The 23631-nt window shown below is 39.1% G+C and overlaps 1 protein-coding gene and 1 long non-coding RNA gene across 2 annotated transcripts in view; both read right to left on the reverse strand.

Moving 5' to 3' along the window:
• Positions 1–23589, reverse strand: part of slmb (beta-transducin repeat containing E3 ubiquitin protein ligase slmb) — a 97465-nt gene extending 73876 nt beyond the window's left edge. The window contains exon 1 of the mRNA XM_067790821.1: positions 22809–23589. Coding sequence (XP_067646922.1) covers positions 22809–22865 — 57 coding nt within the window. The 5' untranslated portion in view covers positions 22866–23589. The remainder of the gene's footprint in view (positions 1–22808) is intronic.
• On the reverse strand, positions 18258–21023 carry LOC137240491 (uncharacterized). Its single transcript, XR_010949755.1, has 3 exons — positions 19379–21023; positions 19190–19309; positions 18258–19136 (listed from the first exon to the last, which is right to left on the reverse strand). It is a non-coding gene; the product is annotated as an uncharacterized lncRNA (long non-coding RNA).
• Positions 23590–23631: the final 42 nt, after the last annotated feature.

A 23631-nucleotide genomic window follows, 5' to 3' on the forward strand; every position in this document is an offset into this window, starting at 1 on the left:
ATCTTTTCGCGCCTGCGCGGCAGCAACATCTCTACGTACTTCTCCTCGGAGGTGGTAAATTGATTTCCTCTCCTCAGCGAGAAGATGTATCGGTATGGTTCCCGCAATAACAAGAACTGCGTCTGCGGATACCGTGCGGTAAGCTGAGGCAATTCGTAGCGCCCCTCTGCGTTGGACAGAAGTAATAGCTGCTCGATACTTTCGGAATTTCATTGCATCCGCCCAAATTTCTGCACCGTACAAGAGTATAGAATCCGAAGCGGAAGCAGCTTTCTTATACATGGCCTTGACCCGCCTGTGTTTGCCATTAATCGGCTTAAGTATCCTATGGTCCGTGCAGCTTTCTCACAGGCTCCTTGAAAGTGTTCCGAGAAGGTTAGTTTGCTATCTAGCCTCACTCCAAGGTATTTCGTGGAGCTGCGTGTTTGTACTTGTTGTTTTCCAACCATCATATTCGTAATGGTCGGAATTCGTCTCTTCGTGAGGATTACGATCTCAGTTTTCGCTGTCGCGAGCTGAAGTCCATGGTCACTCATCCATCTATTTACACTGCGCATTACTTGGTTTAATTTAAGCTGCGCCAGTTCGCAGTTCCGTGCTGTAATTACGGCAGCCACGTCGTCTGCGAAAGCGACAAGCAAAGCACTTTCTGGCATGTGCAAACGAAGGAGGCTGTCATACGAAGCTTTCCAGAGGTCGGGACCTAACACCGATCCCTGGGCTGCTCCGCCTGTTATCCTCACCTTTCTCTGACCTTGATTTGTTTCGTACGTGAGCCAGCGATCTTTTAGGTAGTCCCCTAATATGGCTAGTAGATAAGGAGGTACCTTGAAAGAGTGTTTCAGCGCATCGAGCATAGCGTCCCACCTGACGGAATTAAAGGCATTTTTGACGTCCAGCGTGACCAGTAAGACAACCGGCCTAGCTTGGTGGCACGCGGTTTCGGCTTTCCTTACCGCATTTATAACCTCGGCTATGGCATCTATTGTGAAGTTACCTTTCCGGAACCCATGCTGCCGATGGGACAGACCACTTCCATCGTCAATGGCTGCTATCAGCCGTTGTTTAAGGAGGCTTTCCATCATTTTCCCGACCGAGTCGAGCATGCATAATGGTCGAAAAGACGACGGGGAGTTCGGGTCTCCCTTGCCTTTCGGGATTAGCACGAGGTGCGCTGCCTTCCACCTTGTAGGAAAGATCCTGGCTTCCAGGCATTTGTTATACATGTGCAACAGTAACTCAGGACTGCTCTTAGCAGCCAGTCTTATTGCTTCAGCTGGTATCCCATCCGGTCCTGGCGCTTTACCGGGCTTCATTCTGTGTAGGGCCGCTTTTAGCTCACATTCACTGAAGGGCTGCACGACGTGGCCTTCGTGGGTGACGTGGTCACCCTCTCTGCTTGTGCGAGTGAGGAACAGAGCATCTACTATACTTCGCATCTTTCCCTCATCCATCCTTTAGTTCGGTGGGCGGAATTTCCCCATTACTATTTTATACCCTTGTCCCCAAGGATCACGATCAACTTCTTTGCAAAGCTTTTTCCAGCTATCAAGTTTGCTTTGCTTTATGGCGGCACAGAGGACCTTTTTTGCTCTTTTGTATGCCTCCGCATGCTCTAGCGCGTCAGGCCTGCTGCGTGCGCGGGTTGCCAGCCTTCGCTTTCTGTGGCATACCCTGCGTAGTTCGGCGATTTCGCTACTCCACCAGTGCACTTGTTTTTTACCTCTCCTAGGCCCTTTTCGTGGCATTGAGATCTTACATGCGTTGTTCAGGCAACGCATGGTGGCTTCTACCGTAGCGTTCGCCGCTTCGGCACTGTCGACTATCTGTCGTGCGCTCGCTTGTACAACAGCAGAGAACTTTGCAGCGTCAACCTTAGAGGCGTCCCATTTTGTTTTCATACGGGGTGGTCTCCCTGTCCGACTTTGCCCTGAGTCATTAAGATGGAAGGTGATGTAGTTATGGTCACTACCCGTGAGATCCTCCATCACCCTCCATCCAGCCGCCTTTGACAGCAGGTTTTCCGATACTAATGAATTATCGGGGATAGAGTGTCCAAAGCCTGGTCGCCGATATGTCGGGGTCGTGCCGGTATTCAGAATGACCAATCCAAGTCGGATAGCCATTTCTAGCACTAGCCTTCCTCTGGAGTTAGTCTGAGGAATTCCCCACTCAACAGCCCTAGCATTGAAATCTCCAGTGACGACCACGTTACCGGTTTCATCACACAAATCGTTTTCGAGTAGTTCTAGCTTATCTTTAAACCCTTGAATTGGATCTTTTGGGGACAGGTAGCAGCTCACTAGTGTGGTGTGCGCCACTGTTACGCGTACGTAGCCGTTTCCGACAACACGGCTTCGTACGTGGGTGCCAGCGTCTAGGATCCAGATAGCAGCAGCACCTGTTAAGTCTACGTGCCAGTCACTCCTGACTCTATAAGGTTCGCTGATGATGGCATAGCTGGCTCTGTTTTCAAGAACCAGTTGGTCCAGCAGACTATCGGCTAACCTGCTTCGGTTCAGGTTGCCTTGGATGAACCTGGTCACTTGCGCGCCTGTTTGGACTTTGCGGCAGCGAGTGCCTCCCTGAAGGCGCTGCATGCTCCAGACCCGGGAAGGTGGTCGACCTTCTCTGACTGGCATAAGAAGCACTTTGGAGTTTCCGTGCAGGCCGAGGCCTGGTGGCCACTCTGTCCGCACTTCCAGCAAGCACTGCTTCTATCAGGGCCTTTGCAGTCTGCTTTTTGGTGTCCGTAGCCTAGACACCCGAAGCATCGCTTCACGTCTACCCTTTGTCTAAGCCTGCATCGCAGCCAGCCGATACAGATCTTGCCCTTGGCTAGTAAAAGGACGCCAACAGCTTCGTCCACTTCAATGACTGCCATCTTCTGTTCACGCTGGTTTGCCGAGAAAATAGACACACGGACCTGTCCCGTCATTTCCCCGCCAGAAGCTTTCCTAACAGCCTGGGCAACTTCTTCGGCGGTTGCCAGACAGTCCATGCCCAGCACCTCTATCCGTTTCGCCCGCTTCTCCAACAGCGCTTCCTATCGCTTGGATGAACGCTGATTTATCGCCGCAACGTGCAGTTTCGATAAGTACACTCCAGGATTTGGTTTTCCGGTCGGAGCGTATGTTGGTCCCAGTATCTTCAGGCCGACGCTCGCCCCGGATGGCTCCTACGACTTCGGCGTATTTCTTTCCTTGGGCTGGTCTAACTACGAAAGTTGCGGCCCGTCTGTTTCTGGGCTTGCCTTTTCTTTTTGCCTTCTTGGCTTGCCCAGGTGGTGTCCTTTGTTCTTTCTCAGGGCGTGGTTTGGCTTTCCGGTTCCTTACGGTCGTCCAGGCCTCGCCCGAGATTAGCTCTGTGAAGTTGACACCTGCTTGGTCGAATAATTAAAAAAAACCATATCTCATTCGTTTGTCCACCGTTTGTCCATGTTTGTCCAGGAAAAATTTTCGTTTGTTCACCTTTTGTTAAAAAGTTATTTCGAAAAAAAAAAATCGTGTGTGAAGTTGGCACCTCCATTTGCGAGTATTTAAAAAAACTAAATGCCATTCGTTTGTCCATCGTTTGTCCACGTTTGTCCAGGAAAAATTTTCGTTTGTCCACCTTTTGTTAAAACGTTATTTCAAAAAAAAAAAATCCCGTGTGAAGTTGGCACCTCCATTTACGAGTAATTAAAAAAACCAAATGCCATTCGTTTGTCCATCGTTTGTCCACGTTTGTCCAGGAAAAATTTTCGTTTGTCCACCTTTTGTTAAAAAGTTATTTCAAAAAAACAAAAATCGTGTGTGAAGTTGGCACCTCCATTTACAAGTAATTAAAAAAACCAAATGCCATTCGTTTGCCCATCGTTTGTCCATGTTTGTCCAGGAAACATTTTCGTTTGTCCACCTTTTGTTAAAAAGTTATTTCAAAAAAACAAAAATCGTGTGTGAAGTTGGCACCTCCATTTACAAGTAATTAAAAAAACCAAATGCCATTCGTTTGCCCATCGTTTGTCCATGTTTGTCCAGGAAACATTTTCGTTTGTCCACCTTTTGTTAAAAAGGTATTTCAAAAAAACAAAAATCGTTAAAAAGTTATAACAAAAACATTTTTCTTCGAAAAAACCCAAAAAATTTTTTGTTTCGCTTTATTGTGCTAAATCGTATGTCCGTCGTTTGCCCATCGTTTGTCCATGTTTGTCCAGGAAACATTTTCGTTTGTCCACCTTTTGTTAAAAAGTTATTTCAAAAAAACAAAAATCGTGTGTGAAGTTGGCACCTCCATTTACAAGTAATTAAAAAAACCAAATGCCATTCGTTTGTCCATCGTTTGTCCACGATTGTCCAGGAAACATTTTCGTTTGTCCACCTTTTGTTAAAAAGTTATTTCAAAAAAACAAAAATCGTGTGTGAAGTTGGCACCTCCATTTACAAGTAATTAAAAAAACCAAATGCCATTCGTTTGCCCATCGTTTGTCCATGTTTGTCCAGGAAACATTTTCGTTTGTCCACCTTTTGTTAAAAAGTTATTTCAAAAAAACAAAAATCGTGCGTGAAGTTGGCACCTCCATTTACGAGCAATTAAAAAAACCAAATGCCATTCGTTTGTCCATCGTTTGTCCATGTTTGTCCAGGAAACATTTTCGTTTGTCCACCTTTTGTTAAAAAGTTATTTCAAAAAAACAAAAATCGTGTGTGAAGTTGGCACCTCCATTTACAAGTAATTAAAAAAACCAAATGCCATTCGTTTGCCCATCGTTTGTCCATGTTTGTCCAGGAAACATTTTCGTTTGTCCACCTTTTGTTAAAAAGGTATTTCAAAAAAACAAAAATCGTTAAAAAGTTATAACAAAAACATTTTTCTTCGAAAAAACCCAACAAATTTTTTGTTTCGCTTTATTGTGCTAAATCGTATGCCCGTCGTTTGCCCATCGTTTGTCCATGTTTGTCCAGGAGAAATTTTCGTTTGTCCACCTTTTGTTAAAAAGTTATTTCAAAAAAACAAAAATCATGTGTGAAGTTGGCACCTCCATTTACGAGCAATTAAAAAAAACCAATTGCCATTCGTTTGTCCATCGTTTGTCCAGGAAAAATTTTCGTTTGTCCACCTCGTGTTAAAAAGTTATAACAAAAATATTTTTTTTTCCAAAAACCCCAAAAGTTTTTTCGCTTTTTGTGTCCGTCGTTTGCCCATCGTTTGTCAATATATTTGTCTACGAAAGATTTCCTATTGTCCACCTTTTGTTAAAAAATTATAACAAAATCATTTTTTTCGAAAAAAAATTTAAACAATTGCTGCTCATGAAATTATGTGTAAATTTATTTGCGGCATTTAGTCTTTTTTTATGTGGAAATATATGACAAACATTTGCTAACATAACGTGTTATAAAATTCGGCTCGCTCTTCTAACTCTCGAATATCATTTTTCCCGGAAACTTCAAATTGCGTCGTGCTGGTTTTTTGTACTAACTCTGCATGTGTTAAAACAAGTAAGGAAGGCTAAGTTCGGACGGACCCGAACATTATATGCCAGCTGTGATCTACATGTTACACAGGATTTATTAATTTGCCACCTATGGCGTTAGAAGTATTATGGAAAAAATTTAAAATGCGTACGATTTTTGTTTTTCTAAGAACAAGTTTTGCTTATTAACCTATTGTTTACAATCTGTAAACTAATAATAATAAGAAATATAAAAAATGTGTCTTATATAAGGCAATTTTCTATCATCATCATCATCATCATTTCATTTATTGCAAAAATAGTATTAGTACAATAAGATCTAGGATCTTTTATAGTACAACAAAAAGATAAATCGCAATGTAAAAAAGAACAAAAGTCATAACAGAGGGTTATGTAGGTTAAATAATCACATCAAACATAGAGAATTATCGTAATTTAAAAAAAAAAAATAAAAAAATAATTAAATTCAATAACAAAACATTGTATACACTCATACATATTGATGGCGAAAACTCAAGAAGTATAATGGTTTCAACTAAAATGAGCATAAAGAACATTTTTAAAGTTGCTTTTATTTAGACTACTACGTACGGATACTGGAATAGAGTTCCATAGGCGAATGGCATTGACAAAGAATAGCCGTCCAGATGTTAGATAGTTATAAGTTGGTACTATTAGGTCGTTGATTCGAGCAGACCTGGGTAATATTAGCTTATCATATAGGTAACTAGGCTCCTTATACATGATAAGTTGACAAATGTTGTTCCTAGCTTTCAGATATTCGAAGATTTCACAGCCCAGTAGATGCGCTATCCTTAGTCTATATTGTCCCCCTTTTTGATTTATTATTATACATACATACTACTTTTGTATTTTAATTATTTCAAAGAAAAATTAAAAAAAAAATTGGCGCCTTTATATGCGAGTAATTAAAAGGACTAAATGTCATTCGTTTGTCCATCGTTTGTCCAGGAAAAATTTTCGTTTGTCCACCTTCTGTTAAAAGTTATAATTTTTCCTGGACAAACGTGGACAAACGATGGACAAACGAATGGCATTTGGTCCTTTTAATTACTCGCATATAAAGGCGCCAATTTTTTTTTTTTTAATTTTTCTTTGAAATAATAAAAAAATTAAAATACAAAAGTGGTATGTATGTATAATAATAAATCAAAAAGTAGGACAATATAGACTAAGGATAGAAAATTGCCCTATATAAGCCACATTTTTTATATTTCTTATTATTATTAGTTTACAGATTGTAAACAATAGGTTAATAAGCAAAACTTGTTCTTAGACAAACAAAAATCGTACGCATTTCCAATTTTTTCCATAATACTTCTAACGCCATAGGTGGCAAATTAATAAATCCTGTGTAACATGTAGATCACAGCTGGCATATAATGGTCGGGTCCGTCCGAACTTAGCCTTACTTACTTGTTTTAACACATGCAGAGTTAGTACAAAAAACTAAAAAGACTAAATGCCGCAAATAAATTTACACATAATTTCATGAGCAGCAATTGTTTAGATTTTTTTCGAAAAAAATGATTTTGTTATAATTTTTTAACAAAAGGTGGACAATAGGAAATCTTTCGTAGACAAATATATTGACAAACGATGGGCAAACGACGGACACAAAAAGCGAAAAAAACTTTTGGGGTTTTTCGAAAAAAAAATTTTTTTGTTATAACTTTTTAACACGAGGTGGACAAACGAAAATTTTTCCTGGACAATCGAGGACAAACGAATAGCATTTGGTTTTTTTAATTACTCGTAAATGGAGGTGCCAACTTCACACACGAGTTTTGTTTTTTTTTTTTAAATAACTTTTTTAACAAAAGGTGGACAAACGAAAATTTCTCCTGGACAAACATGGACAAACGATGGGCAAACGACGGACATACGATTTAGCACAATAAAGCGAAACAAAAATTTTTTTGGGTTTTTTCAAAAAAAAATATTTTTGTTATAACTTTTTAACAAAAGGTGAACAAACGAAAATTTTTCCTGGACAAACGAATGGCATTTGGTTTTTTCAATTACTCGTAAATGGAGGTGCCAACTTCACACACGATTTTTGTTTTTTTGAAATAACTTTTTAACAAAAGGTGGACAAACGAAAATTTCTCCTGGACAAACATGGACAAACGATGGGCAAACGACGGACATACGATTTAGCACAATAAAGCGAAACAAAAATTTTTTTGGGTTTTTTCGAAAAAAAAAATGTTTTTGTTATAACTTTTTAACAAAAGGTGAACAAACGAAAATGTTTCCTGGACAAACGTGGACAAACGATGGACAAACGAATGGCATTTGGTTTTTTTAATTGCTCGTAAATGGAGGAGCCAACTTCACACATGATTTTTGTTTTTTTGAAATAACTTTTTAACAAAAGGTGGACAAACGAAAATTTCTCCTGGACAAACAGGGACAAACGATGGACAAACGACGGACATACGATTTAGCACAATAAAGCGAAACAAAAATTTTTTTGGGTTTTTTCAAAAAAAAAAAATATTTTTGTTATAACTTTTTAACAGAAGATGGACAAACGAAAATTTTTCCTGGACAAACGTGGACAAACGAATGGCATTTGGTTTTTTTAATTTCTCGTAAATGGAGGTGCCAACTTCACACACGATTTTTGTTTTTTTGAAATAACTTTTTAACAAAAGGTGGACAAACGAAAATTTTTCCTGGACAATCGTGGACAAACGATGGACAAACGAATGGCATTTGGTTTTTTTAATAACTTGTAAATGGAGGTGCCAACTTCACACACGATTTTTGTTTTTTTGAAATAACTTTTTAACAAAAGGTGGACAAACGAAAATTTTTCCTGTACAATCGTGGACAAACGATGGACAAACGAATGGCATTTGGTTTTTTTAATTACTTGTAAATGGAGGTGCCAACTTCACACACGATTTTTGTTTTTTTGAAATAACTTTTTAACAAAAGGTGGACAAACGAAAATGTTTCCTGGACAAACATGGACAAACGATGGGCAAACGACGGACATACGATTTAGCACAATAAAGCTAAACAAAAAATTTTGGGTTTTTTCGAAAAAAAATGTTTTTGTTATAACTTTTTAACAAAAGGTGGACAAACGAAAATTTTTCCTGGACAAACGTGGACAAACGATGGACAAACGAATGGCATTTGTTTTTTTTTAATTACTCGTAAATGGAGGTGCCAACTTCACACGGGATTTTTTTGTTTGAAATAACTTTTTAACAAAAGGTGGACAAACGAAAATTTTTCCTGGACAAACATGGACAAACGGTGGACAAACGAATGAGATATGGTTTTTTTAATTATTCGACCAAGTAGGTGCCAACTTCACAGAGCTCCCGAGATTGTCTTCGCAGCACCCTCATCGCACTTTTTCTTGGCCTCCGAGGCCCCCGGTTGCGAGCCAGAGTTCGTTCGTGCTCTTTTGTTCCCACGAGTCGCTTCCGGTTCGGTGTACTCTGCGCTTTTACCCTCTAATAAAGAGCGCATGCGACTCAGTGCCTCTTCAAGTTGTGCCATGCCGTCCACCGACACATTTTTCTGTTTGGCCGCAGCAGCCTGCATGCTGCGCAGCACAACTCTTGCATACTCGAGGAGGTCAACTTGACTTGTCCTCCCCGGTGTTGCACCGCATACGGAGGCTTCCCGCCCGTCATTGCCGTCACCTTGCTGTCCAGGGGTAGATGGGGTGGCATCTACTTTCCTACTGTTTTCCCTAGCTTTTGTCCCCCCTTGCGTTCGTCGTGGGGTATCCCTGGCCATTGCTGACCCGCCACCTTGTTTCTCTGCTGGTGATATTGTCGCATTGGTAGCGGCTTTTAACACCGGCGATCGGAGCACCTTGCTGCTCCTTTGAAAAGCGGTTACGCCGCTATCACTAACATCGTTACTTTTACGCATTTCAATTGTTTGGCTCATTTCTTTTGAGTTGGGTCTCCGCTTCAAGCCGCTATCTCCGCCCGATGTGCAGTCGCCGTTTTAGATTCCCGTGGTTATCTTTGCATGTGCAGGGAGGCCACGCGAGGGTTGACACAGGTCCTTATGAGAGTCTGTGTTCAGAGCCAGAATCCGGCGAAAGTCAGGAGTCATCTCAACTGAGCCTGCACCGCCAACTCAATGGTGACGTGGCTTCGAACGTACTTGGAGACCTGCAAAGGTTTTAACGAGACGGAGACGAAGACGATATTAGCCCACCAGCCGTTTCGACGAGGTGTCACCCTCGGCTACTAAGATGGTAGAATACCGTCCACGCCAGCCCATAGCAATCTTTTCCTTAACATTTTCCAGTTGTGGCCGTCAGGATCTTACTGGGCTCGATCCTGAGGATGCTTATTGAAGTTTTAGGGCGGCATCCATTCGCCCTGCCACCAAGATTCATTGGGTATGTGTGGCCTTTTGCGCCACGCCCTCCCCTATGGTCGCTCTTGGTCGGGGACTGCTTATTGGTTATTCGCAGCTAACCTACTAGAGGCCGTTCGCGATCCACCACCTTGTGACCCCGGTGGAGCCCTGAGCTCAGCCTCCACCTTATTATTATTATTATTATTATTATTATTATTATTATTATTATTATTATTATTATTATTATTATTACTATTGGTGTTAATATTATTTACACATTTTTATTAATATACTAGAAGACCCGGCAGACGTTGTCCTGCCCTAAATTTGGCCAATCTGCATACATTTTAATAAGCTTTTTCCGTCTGACTCTGCCCTCCACCCTCTTCCCTTTTTCCTAATCCTTTTATTCACTCCTCCCTCCGTCTTTTTCACTTCATCTATCACCATCTTCGTCTCATTCTATCTCTTTCTCAATCTCCTTCTCTCTTTTCTCTTTTCTCTTCTCTCAATTTCTTCTCATTCTTCTGCATCCTTTATTGCCTCTCCCAGAAGGTGGTATGTACTTTATTCCAGTCTCAGTCCCAGTCCCATTCCGAGTCTCAGTCCCAGTCCTAGTCCTAATCCCAGTCCTAGTCCGTCTCTGGATAATATATTACTCTGTACTAAAGCACTCATCAACAGCTTTCATTTGATATCCATATTGTATAAACACTGTGTAGGCATTCTTTGGCCCACGTTTTGGCCTATATCTCGAGACCCTAATCACCCAGGGGTATGAAAATTACCCTCTGCTAAAGCACTCATCCACAGCTTTCATTTGATATCCATATTCTATAAACACATTCTTGGGGAACCCGGGTCCACGTTTTGGCCTATATCTCGAGACCCTAGTCACCCAGGGGTATGAAAATTACCCTTCACTAAAGCACTCATCAACAGCTTTCATTTGATATCCATATTCCATACACACATTCTAGGGGTACCAGGTCCACGTTTTGGCCTACATCTCGAGACCCGAGTCACCCAGGGGTATGAAAATAACCCTCTACTAAAGCACTAATCAACAGCTTTCATTTGATATCCATATGCTATAAACACACTCTAGGGGTACCCGGGTCCACGTTTTGGCCTATATCTTGAGACCGTAGTCACCCAGGGGTATGAAAATTACTCTCTACTAAAGTACTCATAAACAGCTTTCATTTGATATCCATATTCTATAAACACACTCTAGGGATACCCGGGTCCACATTTTGGCCTATATCTCGAGAGCCTAGTCACCCAGGGGTATGAAAATTACCCTCTACTAAAGCACTCATCAACATCTTTCATTTGATATCCATATTCTATAAGCACACTCTAGGGGTACCCGGGTCCACGTTTTGGCCTATATCTCGAGACCCTAGTCACCCAGTCACCTATCCTATATTTCAAGTTAGATCAAACTACACACGGGGTGCAAAACAAATTCAAAATCGGTTCAGTAGTTTAGGAGTCCATTGGCCTCAATTGTGTGACACGTGTTTTTTATATATTAAGATTTACACCTCTGTCTATTGTTCTTGATATAGTTCATTACAATTTTGTTTTTTGTTGTACTTTAAAAGATGTTGCAAATGAATGAATGAATGAATAAAGCCCTAATGGAACTCAATCCTCCATACAAAATACAAATTCTTAATGATCCATTATTGCTTTATTGAATGCCTAATACTAGGTTCAAACACACACCAAATTGGCAATTTATACTATTTGGGCAATTTATTACGCAATTTGTCATATAATAAATTGTAATAATAAATTGCCAATTTAAAAAAAATTGCGTAATAAATTGTTTCAAACTGCAAATGCAACATTGTAAAGTGTGTTTATTGAGTATACTTAAACGTCAGTTACGCATGGCTGAACTGTATGGTTGGCTCATCTCATCAGCTGATTTTATGTCTTTCATTTCACTGGAGTAGGGATTGTCAAAAGAAGATGGCAAAATCAAAATGAAACCAAAAAATTGAACACATTTTCTTACAACACACAAAAATTTCAAAGTTTTATGTTTTCATTCCATTTCATTCGCCTAATAATGTGCGTGTTCATTTTGACAGTCTGAACAAAGGTATGTTCTTGCTGTAGCGATGAGCCAACCAGCTATCACATTACTATTGTGTAAGCTAAATCGAGTTGTATGAACAGCGCTCAATTCAAATCGAAATTTCCTCAATTTATTTTTCTGTTTGAACATAGTATAATCGAGTGAAAAATCCAGTCGGTTTAGCTTGGTGCTTCAAATTTCATTGTCAATGTAACAAATGACAATGAAAAATAAATTATTTCCGAAAATTACGAAAAATAGAAAAACACGAAAAAATTCAAAATTTAATTTTTGCTACATTTGTTGCAAAAGGTAATATGGCCTTTTCGAAAATAGGCACATATTTGGTTAGGTGTAACATCTATGGCTACTTGCGCATGCATTTTATTTTGATTGTATTTATAGTTAAGAAGGAAACGGCTGCTTTCCATTTTAACTATTTTTTGGGGCTGCTGACAGATGTTCGCTTAATGAAGCCAAAAGCCCCGTATGAAAAGGGAAACTTAATTATTTCATTAAACAGAATTGTGATTCGATTAAGTTTCTGTGTGAAAACGGTATTAGTATTTTTGAGGCTCAATTAAAAAAAATTGTGTTTGTAATTGAAAAAAAAAATAAATAAATACTTTGCTCAATTGTATTATTATTATTATTATGATTTATTAACATAATTGAATAAATTAACTAGTTAAATAGACTAGTGAGCACTAGCTTCCAGGGCTATCGGCTATATATTATAACTTAAATATATGTAATTAAAAGGGGTTTTTTGAGTTGGTTCGCTATATTGTTGCTTTAATAGCTTTGATGAAATTGTATATTGCGTTTAGGTTGTCGTTTGTGGGATTTTTTAGAATGGTTATCCAATTTTTCTTTAGATAGATGTTTCTTGTTGCTTGTAGTATGGTACAGTCGGAGAAAATATGTTACAAGGTTAATGTATTTTGGCAGAGTGCGCATGTTGGTGCAGGCTCCCCTGCGATCAGATACTCATGCGTACATCTTGTATGCCCAAGGCGAATGCGGGAATAGATTTCAATTTGCTTTTTCGATATGTTTGGAGGATAGGTTGGAGATACCAGTTCTTGGTTAATTGATTTATAGTGTTGGTGGTTGTAGCTATTCCATTTTTCTTTATCTTCTTGTCGTAGACGGTGTAGAATGAACCGTCGCATATCATTTTTTTCTGCCGTTACAGGCAAGTTGCTAGCTGATTTAGCCGCGGTGTCTGCTGCTTCATTGCCTGAAATATTTACATGTCCTAGAAGTCTAAGTGTTTCGCTGTTATCAATAAGGTTATCTCTGATCATCTAAATTGTTTTTGACGAGATTGTTGGTTTAAGGACTGCTTTCAAAACCGACAGGCTATCGGTGCATATGATAGTTTTGGTGTTTTCTTCTATTGCTATAAGTATAGCATGCTGTATGGCTACGGCTTCAGCGGTGAAAGTTGAAGCAATATCTGTTAGGTTTTGTACCCTCAGTACGTAACCGTTAGTGTCTACGACAGAGTAGCTGGCTGGTTTGTCTACGGTTTTTGACCCATCTGTGTATAAGAATTTCCAATCATTTTCTTCGTAGTAAGCTTTCCGTTCTTGTAAGAGTTGTAAATATATGCTAGGTGGTGTGTTATGTTTTTTGCATCTGTACAAGCTGATGGCCGCATGATGTTTTTTGGATCGCCCACGGAGGGTTATTAGTTTGAGCCTCTTCTTGTCTATTTGATAAAAAGGATTTGACAAACTGATATATTTTTGGGCCAATGCCCCAGTTATGCAGGCAATTGAACCAACATGTGAACATGTGAACCAATTCGATCAAACGCTTTTTCGAAGTCAACCGAAAAAATAGTTGCGTGATGACGGGCAGATAGTGCTTTGCACACGTAGTGTTCTATATGAAGTAGAGCGTCTGTACATCCTCTATTTGGTCGCTTGAATGCTACTTGGGAAGAATCAACAAGATGTAGGGTTTCCGTAAACCATGATATACGATTAGCTACTATTCGTTCCAGAGTCTTTGAAAGGCAGGAAAATAGTGAGATCGGTCGATATCCGCTAGTTGAGAGTTGTTTTTTATTAGGTTTAGGGATGGGAAGTATTGTGGCTGTTTTCCAGCTTTGTGGAATTACACCGCAGTCAAAAATTTGATTGTAAAGTAATAATAGACGGGACGGTAGTCGGACCATTCGGAGGCAAATATATTTGCAATGGTATTAGGATCAGTTGTGGTTATATTGTTGGTTTTCAACGCTATTGGAGGTTTCGCTGTTTTTTGTTGTCGAGCATATTAATATTGCTCCATATTGACGTGATGGAAGAGTTAGGGTTAATAGATTCGGTGAACTGCCTAAAGCTATTTTTCTTTTGAATTTTCATTTCTTTATGGAATTTTACATTGCTTTTTTTTTTAAAGAACTAGATTTTGAGTAGTGGGATTATTTTTGAAATCGTAATTTTTTTATTTTTTTTTTGATCTTAGTTCTGCTAGGTCCCTGCTCCACCAGGCCACATTATGTCTTTTAGTATTTCGAGCTTGTGGGATAGATTGGTTTGCGGCTACTCGAATAGCTTTAGCGAAGTTTGCTGCATCGTGATTAGTCGCGGCTGTAGGAGTTCTAATTTCTAGCTCTAGGTCTACCAATCTTGCAAAGGTGTCCCAGTCGGCGAGATTTAGTAAGAGTTTCGGAGGATATTTAGTTCTGCTTGGTCTATTTGTGTTAAAGTAAATTTTCAAGATGATTGGGAAGTGGTCGCTATTGTACAGATTGTCGGTCGTTTGCCAGGAGATTATTGGAAGAAGGGAGGGTGAACAGAGTGAAATGTCTATATGTGTAAAAGTGGCGTGGGTGGAAAAGTGAGTTGCGCTACCATCATTCAAAACGCATAGGTTGCATTGTGTAACTGAATTTTCAACAAGTCTTCCTCGGTGATTGATCACACTAGATCCCCATAAGTTACTCCAACTGTTGAAGTCTCCTAAAACAATGATAGGAGTATTAATAGCCGAAAAAATGTTTCTTAGGTCTCTGCTATTAAAGGTTTCATTTGGTGGTATGTAGAAGGTCAAAATAGTGAACTTAATATTCAGTTCAACCTCGACGGCAACCACCTGAAGTTGGGTGTTAATATTTATTCGTTTGTGAGGTATAGTCTTTGATTAGAATGCTACTACCTTGTTTTGACTGGGTATTTGAGACGGCGTTAGTAAAGTAGCCTTGGTATCCTTTAGGGAGTATTTGAGTGAAATTATTGCTAAAGTGGGTTTCTGGGGTTTCTTGGATTGGTATGATGTAGGGATTGTAGTGTTTGAGAAGTATTTGAAGTTCTGAGTAGTTATTTATGAAACCTTTCATATTCCATTGAAGAATATTAAAGTCCATAAGTGAAGAAAAAAAATTAGACTATACGATTTTTGTAAACAAGGGTTTACAAAAACGACAGGATATATAGAGATATATGAGGTGTGTTTGCTGTTTAGAATAAAGCTTTTTCTATGGATCTTCCTAGGAAGAGTCCATAGAGTCATCTATGTCTTTAGAAATATTGACAAAATAGTCATTGGTTTTTAGTAATTTTTGGGTAAATTGGGAAAATGGGATATATTTGGAGATTGTTGGGATAAGGAATCTGGGGTTGTTAAATTGACCGAGCTGTGCGGCTCTGGGGTGGTGGAAATTGGGGTGGAGAATGAGGTAGATTTATTTGATTCTGTGGTGGTTATGTTATTGTTTTCGGTTGTTTTTGTTTTGTTGGATGGAGGTTTTTCTACTTGAGTTGATATTGGTTTAGTAGTGTATATATTTTGTGAAGGTGGTGGGTTAGTATTTGTGTCTGAAATGGATGAGGAGTTAGTTTTTTGGATAGGATTGGACGTTGCGTTGGTTTTTTGAGGAGGATGGGTTGTTGTGTTGGATTTTTTAGGAGGATTGGTTTTGGTCATGTTAGCGTATGAGGCTGCTTGTTGTTGGAAAAGGAGTCTTTCCTTGTACATTCGGCGTGCTTCTCCGATGCTGCACTTCTCTAGCGTTAATATTTTGAGAACCTCTTTGGCTTTGATATATTCGGGACACTTCCTGTCTGATGATTGGTGGTCACTAGAGCAATTGGCGCAAAGCGTTCTTGTACATTTTTCCGGCGAATTGGGTGGGAGGTTGCACCCATTACACATTGGGTCCTTTATACACCGTTTTTGGGTATGTCCAAGTAGTTGGCATTTTTTGCAACGCATGGGATTAGGTATATAAGGTTGTACTTTTACTTTATATCAGGCGATATCAACGGATTCTGGTAGAGGGAAAAGATCAAATGTGAGGACCATTAGTCCGGTGATGGTGGGTTTGCCTTCAATTAGGCGCGAAAATTTATATACACCGGTGACATTTTGGCTTTTCGTCTCGTTTACGATTTCTTCTTCTGGCACTTGTTTCAAGCAAGGAGCGTATATTACACCCTTGACAGAGTTTAAAGTGTCGTGAAGTTTTGCGTTGATTGGACATATATTTAGGAGGGTTTTAGCTTTTAAGAACTTTTCGGCGACTTTAGTATTGCGTGCTAGGATTAGGAGGTTGCCGTCCGTAATCTGCGAGATCGATTCTACATCCGTGAAAATAGATTCAACCCACTTTTGGATCGCGAATGGGCTTAATTGTGAAAGACTGGTATTATTATCAGCAGATGATATTAGGATAAACTTGGGGTTATTGGTTGGGCCCAACAAACATTTAGGTTAGAAAACGATTAGAAGACGAATCGAATTCTAATGTATTTCTCTAAGGTAGAAGGTTAATGAGTTTCTAATGAGAATTTTGAAGTGATGCGCAATTAAGTTCAATTATTTAAAATCAGCGGAATTTTCATTGTTTCATTATATCAAATACTTTTATTTGGTTATAAGCTTATGCATTAAGAATGAACATATATCAAAGACTTTCTATTATACTAAATTAAAACCGTACTTAAAGATTGAGCTCAGCGTTGGTTTGAGGTACGGATGAGGAAGCGTGTTCTTCATGCCATTCAAGTAGCAATTCAATAATCTGCTCGCCTTCCTTTTTTAATTTTCACTTACTAGTATTTATTATTATAAATAAAAAAAAAACTTATTTCGCAAATTATAATATTTTCACACAGCTTTTCACTATTTTTATATTTGCCGTCTTTCAGTAAGTTTTACAGCTCCGGCTCACGCTCAATTCTCACGGGAATGCTCTGGATCATTGAGAGACTTGAGAAGCAGATGTCGTGAAATTTTCGTGATAGGCAGATGTCGCCGAAGTAATTAACAAATTATCTGGCTCACAAATTGAACCAGACTTCTATCTGGATTTATCTGGCTCAAATCGTTGTTGTTGCATTTACATGCTCAGGATTTTGCCACCGGATGATAGCTTTTGTTTGTATAACACTAAGGATGAGTGATCATGTCGTGCAAATAATCGATAACTGTGACAATGACATTGACATCGATAACTGTGACATTTCTAGTGTTATTCGAATCGTTTAACAGTCGAATTCTAACCTAGTTCTCTAACCTAGTTTTCGAATCGAAATGCATTAGATAACTACATTAGAATTCTAATGTAAAATTACAATATTTCTCTAACGTTAGAAACTGTGTTTGCTGGGTGGTAGCTTTGTGGGGTAGTAGTGGAAAATCAAATTGTTTACTGTTTGTTTTTTTTTTTCTTTTTTACTGGATTATCATCGAGATCCGCCAAAGCGGAAAATCGATTTGGTGGCCTATCCGTAGGTCACGGCATGTTGGCAAAATAGCTATATAATTTTAATTTTGTTAAATTTGGTTACTCGAAATTATACACGTGCAAATCGTGTAAGAATGACACAACAAAAGAATTGAAAAGTAAATAGAATAGCGGTACTTAGCACAGTAGTGATAACTAATACACGTCTGATCGCTTTGAATGATAGTCGGCGACTGTTGCTCAATTGTAATATCTTTCCCAGTACTTTCGAAAGGAATGGAAAATGTAATCGAAATTTCTTTCAATAACATAACAAGGAATGGAATAAGTACTTTCGAATTTCCCAATAAATTCCTCAAAGGAAATGCGATAGTAAAGGCTTGGCTTCCTCGCAAGCGGTGCCGCTATATAGCGGTAGAATATGTTGTCAAAAATGTTGCAGAGTAAAAGTAATTATGTGGAAACTAAGAAGACGGTGAAGTTCAACGCAACGTGATATAGCGCCGTAGAAACTCGTTCATCACCGTTTTTTGCCACCGCTATTGTCAAAGCGGTGAACATTTTGTCAAAGAATTTGAATTATTTATAAAACAAAAGAAAATTTTTGAATTAAAATTTTTGCTTGTACGTTTATTTAAATAAAATAGTAAAAAAACTAAAAAAAAAACCGAAAATTGCAAAATTAAATTTTGCGAATCGTCTGCCGTAACCGTTCGAAGTTTCCAACAAAGCGGTGACGCTGGTGAGTATACCGTTTAGCGATCGTAACATAGCGGCACCGCTTTTGGAGGAAACCAAACCTGAATTGAAAAAGTAAGTTAGTTCGCGTATAAAAACTTTCTCCGGTTGATGTGGGTGACTTTTCGGGTCACACTTTTTCATTATTTCATAAGATTTTTCTTATGAGTGGTGACTGAAGGCATTTGGAAAGCACAATGAATACCCGGGTCAACACAAAATTTGACCTTGACTTCAAAGCATTAAATTTCAATTCTCTAGGTCGTAATTTGACGAAAAAAAAAATATATGGCATGAAAAAGTTTGCTTTCCTATTTAGGATACCGCTTGAACGAAATTTTTCAAAATCTGTGGTTTTAAAGTAAAACAAAATGAAACAATTCAAATAAATATTTTTATTTTTTTAGTTTTAATATCAAAATAACTTACAAAAAAATGGGAAATTATTTAAAAGTGTACACTTTTAATTTTTCTTTTATGTTCATAGGTACTATTCCTCAATAAACCCCAAATATAGTCTCCCATCATGTTTTCATTATATTGGCCTTGATAACGTTGTTCGAAGAAGAGCCTAAAAAAAAGGTCTGCTTTAATTTTTGGTAAATTTAAATCTCTAATCATATCACTAAAATCTTCAGTAGTGATAAAATGATGTTTTGGTTGTTCTGGTGTCGGTAAAAACTCCTTATCGGCATTGCTTTTATAAGAACTAAGAGATTATCCACTTCACTGCTATAATTTTTTCGGTGGCTATGGTACTGGTCATGTCAGATCGTGTACGACTGGAACAGAAGAAGATTCATGATTAGATATTGGATAGGTTTTGCATTTTTACCTTTACGTCTTTTACTCGGATTCACAATGCAAAGGTAGGAGTCTTTAAAGAGGCCTTTTGGTTCTCGCCAGATTCTTGGTGATGCAAATTTCATAGATCTTTTCTCACCTCGATACCAACCTAAAATATAGAAAGAGAAATCAATATTTCTACTTTATTTAATTTATTATTTAAATAAAATTCGGTTACCTTCCAAACATCTTTTACAATAACTACGTGGAGCCCATGTCTTGTCTTGATTCCAAACAGGAAAGCCAAAATATGCTTCGTAGGCTTCACAGAGGATGAGAGATGTATTTAATTCATATTTTACATCTCGAACTTTAATAAATTGCCCACATATGTACATATATAACAAATAGCATCAGCTTCATATTTACACTTTCGTGGCGACATTTTGGGTTATTCTAGATTTGTACAAAACACCTCTAGCGTTATGAGTATTGTTCTATAACTATTACGAAAGCAAACTTTATACTGAAAAAATTTATTTTCTTTTCATTTTTGTCTATAATAAAACAGAAAATCATGAAATATACTTTAGGACAAAGAACAAAATTTTTTTTTTGTAGAGTCGTGATATCAATGAATATCCTCTTGCTAAAGAAGGGCGTCTTCTTTTCTTTCCTCCGCTATAAAAGGATGGTTGCTATGTGAAAACAGCATAACGTTTGAAGTGAAGTTTAATTAAGGCATAGCGGCCAGCTACATTTGTCAATGTCAAAAGCTTCTTTATATTTAAAAGTTTGCGTAAAAAATGATGCCTCCTTGTTTGAAAAGTTTCGTGATCAGATATTCTTCTGTGCCTTACTGTTTTTTAAATCGGGATATTTGCATTTCCACCCACAATTCGAGGTATGTCCTTGTACCTTGTCCAAGGACTATGTTACACAGTTAATCATCTCCCACGCTTTTGGCACTAAGGCGTTATGCTAAATTTGTGAGTTTGTAGGTAATGGTATCTCCATTGTTCCTGTCATACCTTCGGTACATAATACATATATGTATATCATATGCACGTGTGTAACTGAACTGAACTACTCCTAAAAAACTTGACTGATTTTAATGAATAATTGTATGTATGTTCAAGGGGAATTGTGGATGCTCTAGATTCACAGCTTGGTCCGTTTTCTCTCTTATGTTTCCGGGCAATGAACCAGGGCCCGAAATATTCTAAACAAAATTAATTTATGTTGCGATTTCCCTGAAATTTGGGTACCCCCGTACCAATCATTCATTCACCAACTTATTATTTGAGAAACTCGTGTGACCTGTTATCAAGACCCCCACAAACCCTTTATATAAATAGACCCAATGTCAATACACCTTGGCGCTGGGGGAGTAAGCTATCTGACGCCCGTTTCCAAGCCTGAGAAACCGGCTAACGAAGGTGAGTTGTTGGTGTTGTTTGGGGCTTAAGGAGTCATCTCCGTAAACATTTTGAGGAAATACGGCACCTGAGAACCCAGCCGTATGAAGCGAAAAAACACAAGCAGGTCCTTGGTGAACTCCATATACAGGCGTCGGATCTTTATGCCGGGAATAGCCGAGTGGATCCAGTACTTAAAGAAAAGTTTCCACAACTCTGGGAAGAGGAACGCATACTCCCCAGGGAAACGCGTGTCACTCTTGCTCAACTTCGTTCTGGATACTGTAACAGGTCAAACTCTTACCTACCCAGAATCAACCCCGACCTACAAAATGTATGCCCCGCTTGCAATCTGTCCCCACATGACACTCCCCATCAGGGAGAGAAATGAGATGCTGACCAAACAGTTTCTGTTGAATACCCAGAAACCTGGGCATCCCAACAGACATCTGATTGACGAACCAGCACCGCCTAGGGGCCTAAGGAGTCATCTCCGTAAGCATTTTGAGGAAATACGGCACCTGAGAACCCAGCCGTATGAAGCGGTAAAACATCCCCAGCGGGTTAGGGGGTCAGAATATAACCGCGGTAGGTATGCCTGTCGTAAGAGGCGACTAAAATACCAGATTCAAGGGGCTGTGTAGCGCAACTCTTCAGGTTGCCAGCGCAATATATAGCTTCTCCAAACCCAATTGTCAACCTTACCTATCCGCGGCGAATCCCGTTTCACTAACCGACGAGGCTCTGGCGACCCAAGCTCCTCATGGAACTTGGGGGTGGGGAGGGAGGGATGGCCTGAAGGTTTAATGTGGCCATATAAATCGTTCCCGATATGGTCGGGCTAGCACCTTAATGGTGCTGTGTTACCGGAGCGTACCGGATCTGTATCCGGAAAAGGACCATCACATCGATAACACTCCCCAAAGCCTTCGGGGAGTAACCTTATCGCTACAACAACAACAACAACAACAAGCGGTAAAACACAAGCAGGTCCTTGGTGAACTCCATAGACAGGCGTCGGACCTTTATGTCGGGAATTGCCCGGTGAATCCAGTACTTGAAGAAAAATATCCAGAACTCGCAGAAGAGGAACGCATACTCCCCAGGGAAACGCGTGTCACTCTTGCTCAACTTCGTTCTGGATACTGTAACAGGTTAAACTCTTACCTATCCAGAATCAACCCCGACATACAAAATGTATGCCCTGCTTGCAATGTGTCCCCACATGACACCAACCATCTCTTTAATTGTAATGTTGAACCAACGCCTCTAACACCCCTTTCCTTATGGTCCACCCCTGTTGAAACGGCAAGTTTCCTTGGACTCCCGTTAGAGGATATTGATGACAATTTTTGATCGGTCGCGGCTATTAGGTGGGGCGAGCATTGCTACAACAACAACATGACACCAACCATCTCTTTAATTGTAATGTGGAACCAACGCCTCTAACACCCCTTTCCTTATGGTCCACCCCTGTTGAAACAGCAAGTTTCCTTGGACTCCCGTTAGAAGATATTGATGACAATTTGTGATCGGTCGCGGCTGTTAGGTGGGGCGAAGCACTGCTACAACAACAACAAGGTACTAGTCCGACCATCTCGGGAACAGTTGGTATTACCACATTAAACCTTCTAGGCCATCCCGCCTTTCCCACCTCTAGATCCATGAAAAAATTGGCATCGCCAGTGTCGGCTGCTAAAGATCCAGGATTCGCCGCGGGTGGGTGGGGTGGACAATTGGGTTGAATAAGCTATAAATTGCTAACGATCTAGACAATTCCACCAAGCCAAGGATTTCATTCGGTCACGTTGAAACTTCCAGTTCTATATGAAATTTTAAATTTAGTGTTGAAAAAAGCCATGTGTATGCTGGAAATAGAGAAACAATTGTGTATAACCAACTTTGAACCTTTTCGATGATACTTCCGAGAGCATCACCAGATAAACATGTATACGTATGCATTCATACTTGCAACAAGAACGGAAGAGTACAAGTGAGTTTGGCAATAGGGCTAAAAAAGCAGAATAGCTGTAAAGCTATAATTGCTAATACAAATTCAAAAAAATTTGCGTTAAGTGTTAATAAAGTACCGATGTCAAGACACATCCTAAAAAAATGGTTTGAAGAATATTCCTCTAAACATTGCAAATGTTGCTTTTGACCACTTCATCGACGAGAAATTACCATAATTAGGATTAAAAAGAAAATCTGACCAGCGGAAAACTGTTGCAAATAATAAATCCAACTTACCGCTTGTGAATTGGAGTTGGTCTCGTCCATAATTTTGTCAGTCTCCATTTTAATCATTTTCTGCTATGAAAATTTTCTTCGATATTCTTATTTGTTGAATATATCTTGTGGGTTATTTTTTCTTAAATTACTTTATTTTTATTTATTAGCATAACACACGTACGGCGCACAAACACACGGTCGTAAAATTTATCCCTCCTCTTGCTCTTTACTATAAAGAAAAGCTTTAACAGGCAGGGTTACAACGAGGACAGATAATCCAATTCCACCGATCACAGTGAAAATCCATTCGTTCACAAAATCCAAATTAAAAGTTTCACAAAATTACAAACTTGCGCACATTTCATAGACAAAATATTTTTATCTCGCTTCTATTTACGAACAAAATACGTCGCGTTGCCAACTTATACACTGTCCAACAATGCTGTGTATTCGCTCGACTTCTTTGTTGATTGATGCAGTGTTAAAGGAAAAAAATTACGTTTAGAAGAATCGAACAACGCTGTTTGCTCTTTCACACTTGCCCAATCACAAGTCATTTAAAAAAAAAAAAACAAAAAAAAAACTTGCTTGAATTTTTAGGTTTCCAATGTAAAATGAGTCAAGGTAAAGCACACAAATCCATCATTAATCACATTTCTTTTAATTTTATCGCCAAGCAGAGAGTATAAAAATATGAGTTTTTCACAAATAGAAATTAAATTCCATGAATTTCCCTACAACCCAGCACAGCAATAGCAACGAATGTACGGAAAAACGGCACGACTGAAAAATTATCGAAAACAACTGCAGCCGACTTCACGTCTAAAAGTAAAATCGTATT

Source organism: Eurosta solidaginis, chromosome 1 (genome assembly GCF_040869045.1).
Source record: "Eurosta solidaginis isolate ZX-2024a chromosome 1, ASM4086904v1, whole genome shotgun sequence".
Taxonomy (NCBI): domain Eukaryota; kingdom Metazoa; phylum Arthropoda; class Insecta; order Diptera; family Tephritidae; genus Eurosta; species Eurosta solidaginis.